This window comes from Acanthochromis polyacanthus, chromosome 8, assembly GCF_021347895.1.
Source record: "Acanthochromis polyacanthus isolate Apoly-LR-REF ecotype Palm Island chromosome 8, KAUST_Apoly_ChrSc, whole genome shotgun sequence".
In the NCBI taxonomy this organism is placed as follows: domain Eukaryota; kingdom Metazoa; phylum Chordata; class Actinopteri; family Pomacentridae; genus Acanthochromis; species Acanthochromis polyacanthus.
The window spans coordinates 36,005,256-36,011,949 of record NC_067120.1 but is presented as its reverse complement, the minus strand read 5'-3'; the positions used below and the strand labels follow the sequence as shown (position 1 = coordinate 36,011,949).

The 6,694-nt window shown below is 37.9% G+C and overlaps 1 protein-coding gene across 1 annotated transcript; it reads left to right on the top strand.

The window, feature by feature from the left end:
* Window positions 1-742: 742 nt before the first annotated feature.
* Window positions 743-4,316, top strand: commd9 (COMM domain containing 9). Its single transcript, XM_051952591.1, has 6 exons — window positions 743-876; window positions 1,956-2,072; window positions 2,359-2,498; window positions 2,672-2,706; window positions 3,411-3,514; window positions 3,634-4,316. The coding sequence occupies exons 1-6, from the start codon at window positions 790-792 to the stop codon at window positions 3,769-3,771; spliced, it is 621 nt and encodes a 206-aa protein (XP_051808551.1). The 5' UTR covers window positions 743-789; the 3' UTR covers window positions 3,772-4,316.
* The last annotated feature ends 2,378 nt before the right edge of the window (window positions 4,317-6,694 follow it).

The following is a 6,694-nucleotide window of genomic DNA, read 5'->3' as shown; positions in this document are numbered from 1 at the left end:
TGGTTTATTACCTTTAATACGTTTTATTATTATTACTACGTCCATTATCAGAGTCTATAGGTTTATTATAGGGCATGTAATCACAATATTGACTAAATTAGGGCATCACACTAATTTATTTTCCATCAGATGCATGTTTTTAATATTATTTCTTTACATATAGGCTAATATTTCCTTTATAATACATAATCTATGAGCATACAGCCTATATCATAGCAAGGTTTATTGCTAATATTACAACTTTTACTATAAATCAAATAAAATTAACATTTTTTTTCAAAAGTTTCTTAAATATGAATTTACATTTGGCTATAAAGTCACATTTTTATTAATCTAAATCAACAGTTTCTGCATAAAATAGCCAATATTTCTGATACTATTTGGCAGTAAAGGTATTATTTGGTTTAGTATTATAGATTTAATTACTTATTTCACACATTGTGCTCATTTGCCTGCTGCCTTCATACGTGGTAAAAAAAAAGACAAAAAAAATAGCATTTATCAGAGCAAACAGGGAAGAAAAGTTTTCCACCCTTTGCTCTTTAATTCTCAAAAATATTTATATATCTGTAACCTATTATAATATGCTCCCTCTATATTTATGCCAAAAATTACATTACGGCTAATTTTTTGTTCTTAGTCAAATATGATAAAATATTTATAATTTTTCACAATAATGTTTTGTATTTTTTCTGTTTTTAATAAAATTTTTGCAGTTTTTAATGTCTCGCGTGTTGTTTTCGGGTTGTACTTCATTTCCCATGAGCCTCAGCGGCATCTGTCCGTCACATGACTCGTCGCAGGTTAACGTCACATGTCAACATGGCTGCTGCTCTTTCAAGTGAAGATTTTAACAACTTGCAGCTTCTCCTGAAGGTATTTACCATTGATTTTGACATTTTAAAACGCTCTCCACTTTTGGATTCACAATGCATTTGTTAGTTTTGACTTATTGTCAGGAAAAAACGCTAAAATATTAATATTACTGCAGAGTTTACGTTAGCTTGTTAGCATCAGTGCGTTTTTCATTCAGTTTACTTCCGTTGTTTTTTTCTCAAACAGTAATTTTATCCAAAATATGGAGGTTGTGTCTATTATTGGAGGACAAACAGGTGAAAATGAAGTTTGTCTGAAGTTTGTTAAGAGAAAAAATAAGGACTGCTATTGACCACAGCAGACCATAGTAGTTAACTAGTAGTTTAACCATAAAATCTGATTTTATCTCAACACTGGCCATATTATTAACATAATAATAATTAAATATATATATATGATAAAACAATAAATATAATTTTACCCTCAACAAGATCAATCCTGGGGCAGTAAAACACCTTTAATACCTAGTGGTGTTGGAAAAGATTGGCCATATTGTGCAGTAACTTATCATACAGGTAATTTTTTTAAATGACTTTATAGGCTAAAAAATATTTTAAAAATCTGATTTTTTTTAGACCTTCAAAAAATAGAACTTTTTTAAAGTTTAATAGTATTTTTTAAAATATAATAAGAATGCTATTAATTGCAATAAGGTGGATCATCATACAGATTAAATACAAAAAGTAACACAATAATATTGTAAATGCAAACAAATAATGCATATATAAATAATGAAAAATGATGAAAAATATCTACAGGTCTAACACTCTCAATTCTTTGATTGTCCATCTGACTTTAAGAGACAGAAGTGTAGCTACTTATAAAGCGATTTTTCTTCAGTAAAAGTGTGTTTTTTTAAAAGTATATTGTATATTTTTTGTCTGTTTTAGGTTTGACTGTTTTAACTGCTGTGTTTTTAGAGCATTACATGTCTTTAATTTTAGCATCTTTATGTGTTTTACTTCTCACACTCTTCTCATTAACTCCATTTTCACACATCTGAGAAGCTGTTAGAAAGCTGTGATGTTCTAAGATGGTCACTTGTTGTTGTTGACTGTGAGGTGTTTCTGTTTCTTGAGGCTCCATCCAAAGATGCTGTCAGAGACGTTTGTGTTCAGAGTCATAAAGGTCCAAGTCGGCAGCTGACTGAGAACATGGCATCTACACTCAGCATCCCTGCAACCCAGGCAGCACAGGTAACACTAACCAGACTGTACAGGTAACACTAACCAGCTGTACAGGTAACACTAACCAGGCTGTAAGTCCTCAATCAGGACTTGTTGGTCTGGATTCAGAGTCACTGATCTCGATTCTTAGCTGGGTCTGGACCTGGTACTCACTGGTTTTGGCTCTAGACTTGTTCATCTTGCCTCTGGTCTTGTCTTGGAACTTGGTCTTGACTTGGGACTTGCTGATCTTGACTCGAGACTTTACCCAGCTGTAGTCTGCAGTCTGATCCTGGTCCGTGTCTCTGTCCTGCAGCTGGTTCGATCCCTCCATGTTCTGTCCCATCATGTCATCTTCCACAACCTCAGCTCTCCGGAGCAGATCCTCGCCGTGTTCCCCGAGTCCTTCCACTCGAGTCTGAAGAACCTGATCACCAAGATCCTGCTGGAGAACAGGTCAGCTCCCCAGAAACCTCCATGTAGAACCGTTATTACTGAAATAGATAGCAGCAGAGAGTGCAACTTCTGCACACCACTTAAATGTCAAATGATTCTAATCATTTATATCAGGAGAGAACACCGATTGGTTGCAATGACATCATTTCGTGTCTCCTTTTGCTGTTTTTCAGTCCAACATGGCGGACAGAAGCTGTCAGTGATCAGGGTGAGTGGATGCCTATCTCTGTGAGGACAAGCATCAGAGGACTCGGTCCTCACAGAGATAGAGATTAAACGTACAGAAAATGTGTGTGGATGTGTATTGCTGATGTTATGGGGACAAAATGAATGTAAATGATGGAATTTAAAAGGGAAAGCTGGTTTTAAATTTATTGTGATGGCCACTAAAGGAATGTTGTGTCCTATAAAATACTGCATCACACAGTTAAAGTACTATGAACTTCGGATACAATTACAGTGCTATAAAGTACTCCTCTGCACACTTAAAGTACTGTAAACTACAACTGTATACAGTTGAACTACTATAAAATGTGTCTGGATACAGTTAGAGTACCTAAAAGTACTGTTTGACACAGTTCAATTACCATAAACTACCAGCAAATGCAGTCAAAACACTATAAAGTACTGCTTCATACAGTAAAAAATTACTATTATCACATACTGCCAGAGTACTATGAAGTACTCCTTTACATGATTACATTTCTATAAACTATCATCATATCTAGTCAGAGTACTATAAAGTACTGCTTTACAGAGTTAAATTACTATAAACTATCGCTTTTTAAAGACTAAACAACCGACTTGATTTTTCATTTCTTTGCTGTTATTTATATTAAAATTGTGGTGTTCAGTGGTAAACTTTCAGTTAGCTTCCATTTATATTTTTATTGTTTGTTTGTTTGTTGACAGTGTCCCTCCCTCAGCTGAAGGACCTGAACTGGAGAGTGGACCTGGTGACCGGCTCAGACTCGATCAGTCGGATGTCGGTGCCGACCTGTTTGGTTCAGCTGAAGGTGGGAATGGTTCAGTTCTGGTTACACAGCTGAGAAGTTCACCACGATAAAATGTTAAATTACAATCTGTGTCGATAATTATTGATTATTTTAAGGACCTTATCTTGATGCGTTTTCAGATGGAGGATCCGTGTCCGTCGGCAGGCGGTGAGTCTGTTTCCACGGTAACGGTGGAGCTCAGCAGAGAGTCTCTGGACACCATCCTGGACGGACTGGGACGAATCAGAGACCAGCTGTCTGTGGTCGCCGGGAAGTGAAGCTGAATTTGACAGTGTGATGAGTTTGGACCAACAGGATTCTAAAGAGGGACTTCAGTCATTAAATCACCAGAACCAGAACCAGAACCCGTTTATCTTCATGTCGTCCATCTTTATTCACAGCCTCGGTGAAGCTGCTCCTCGCTGATATTTTGTGCCACTTTTTATTGTTTCCTGGACGTTACATAGCAACTAATCCATTCAATGATTGTAATTTTAATAACTGATATGAAAATATTTGTTTGTTTCAGCCTTAAAGCTCATTAAAAAATGAGAAAAATATGTTGTAATCTTTTGTGTCTTAATATTTACTGTATTTTTCTTGGTTTTTGTTGTGGCTGCACATCATCAGGCCAATACATGTATATAATATCTGGCAACATGTTATTAATATTTGTCATAATTTTAAAATTTTGTATGTTGAATTATTAAATATAAGACCTCCACAAATTAATGTCAAAATAACTTTGGTGTCACAGATATTACACTTATTTGTAAAAAAATGTTTTCTTCTCTAATATGAAAATAAACTTCGGAAAAAGTTATCCTTTACGGACCTCTGTGTTTACCTACTTTCTATGCTACATTTATTCATAGTACAAGAGAAAAATCTAAATACAAATGCATGAACAAAGAAATCATTACTTGTTTTACCCAAAAGTATTTAGAATCTTTCTATAAAACCACAACAGACTCTGAAGCTCCTTTAATTATGTGTAGAAGCTTTAAAATATTATTCTTATAAATAAAGACTCAAGAAATGAGGATTCCATGTTTTTTTTCCCAGTTTTACTCTCATCGGGTTGAAGAACAGCTGGTTTATTTGTTAACTCTAAAACAATAAATTAATGGAATTGGTAGATTTACAGAAATGAAAATATCTAGATTTGGAGTCTTTTTGTCCAAAAAACTAAATACTAGATGCACATTCTGCTCATCCTCTATTTCATTTTGTGTACTAATACAACATCTTAATATTCTTATTCTAAATATTTTTAATCCAGTTCAGTTGGTTTTATTAAGATATATCACTTATATATGCATAAATACATAATATATATATCAAGAATTTTGTCTAGGTTTAATATTAGGTATAATAATTGTGGCACATTGTAGCCGCAAGGGGACACAAGCCAGTGTCTTATTGTGCCGGTCCCAAGCCCGGATAAATACAGAGGGTTGTGTCAGGAAGGACATCCGACGTAAAACTTTTGGCCAAGTCAAACATGCAAATCAAATGTATGACTTCCATACCGGATCGGTCGAGGCCCGGGTTAACAATGACCGCCATCGGTGCTGTCGACCTACAGGGTGCTGGTGGAAAATGGACGACTGTTGGTTGAAGAAGGAGGGGAGGAAGGTGTGTTCGTAGGAAGAGAGAGAAGAGGAACACCAAGAGTCTAGGACTGAGAGCAGGGACTTTGAATGGTGGAACTATGACAGAAAAAGGTAGAGAGCTGGTTGACATGATGCAGAGGAGGAAGGTGGACATACTGTGTGTCCAGGAGACCAGGTGGAAAGGTAGTAAAGCTAGAAGTTTAGGAGCAGGGTTCAAGTTGTTCTATCATGGTGTAGATAGGAAGAGAAATGGAGTAGGAGTTATCTTGAAGGAGGAGTTTGTTAGGAATGTCCTGGAGAAAAAAAGAGTGTCAGATCAAGTGATGAGCCTGAAGCTAGAAATCAAAGGTCTGATGTTCAATGTTGTTAGTGGGTATGCTCCACAGGTAGGATGTGATGTGAGCTGGAGGAGAAGGAGAAATTCTGATTGGACATTGATGAAGTGATGCAGAGCATCCCTAGAAGTGAGAGAGTTGTCATTGGTGCAGACTTCAATGGACATGTTGGTGCAGGAAACAGAGATGATGAGGAGGTCATGGGCAGGTTTGGTATCCAGGAGAGGAACGCAGAAGGACAGATGGTGGTTGACTTTGCAAAAAGGATGGAAATGGCCGTAGTGAATACTTTCTTCCAGAAGAGGCAGGAACATTGGGTGACCTATGAGAGAGGTAGGAGCACACAGGTAGACTACATCTTGTGTAGACGGTGTAATCTGAAGGAGATCAGTGACTGCAAAGTAGTGGTAGGTGAGAGTGTAGCCAGACAGCATAGGATGATGGTGTGTAGGATGACCCTGGTGGTGAAGAAGATGAAGAGGGCAAAGGCAGAGCAGAGGACCAAATGGTGGAAGCTGAAAAAGGAAGTGTTGTATGACTTTCAGGAAAGAGTTGAGGCAAGCTTTGGATGGTCAGGAGGTGCTTCCAGATGACTGGACAACTACAGCAAATGTGATCAGGGAGACAGGTTGGAGAGTACTTGGTGTGTCATCTGGAAGGAAAGGAGATAACGAGACTTGGTGGTGGAATGAGGAGGTACAGGAGTGGATCCAGAGAAAGAGGTTAGCTAAGAAGAAGTGGGACACTGAGAGGACTGAAGAGAGTAGACAGGAGTACAGGGAGATGCAGCGTAAGGTGAAAGTAGAGGTGGCAAAGGCCAAACAAGGGGCTTATGATGACTTGTATGCTAGGTTGGACAGTAAGGAGGGAGAGACTGATCTGTACAGGTTGGCAAGGCAGAGAGACAGAGATGGGAAGGACGTTCAGCGGGTTAGGGTGATAAAGGATAAGGATGGAAGTGTGTTGACAGGTGCCAATAGTGTGATGGGAAGATGGAAAGAGTACTTTGAAGAGTTGATGCATGAGGAAAATGAGAGAGAACGAAGAGTAGAAGAGGTGACTGTTGTGGACCAGGAAGTAGCAAAGATTAGTGAGGATGAAGAGTGGAAAGGCACTTGGTCCTGATGATATACCTGTGGAGGTATGGAAGTGTCTCGGAGAGGTAGCAGTAGAGTTTTTGACTGGGTTGTGCAACGGGATCTTAGATAGTGAGAAGATGCCCGAGGAATGGAGGACAAGTGTGCTGGTGC

Coding starts and splice junctions, on each gene's coding strand:
- commd9 (XM_051952591.1), top strand. CDS start 790: ATGACTCGTCGCAGGTTAACGTCACATGTCAACATGGCTGCTGCTCTT. Junction 2,073..2,358: donor CTGCAACCCAGGCAGCACAG/GTAACACTAACC, acceptor TCTGTCCTGCAG/CTGGTTCGATCCCTCCATGT. Junction 3,515..3,633: donor CCTGTTTGGTTCAGCTGAAG/GTGGGAATGGTT, acceptor ATGCGTTTTCAG/ATGGAGGATCCGTGTCCGTC.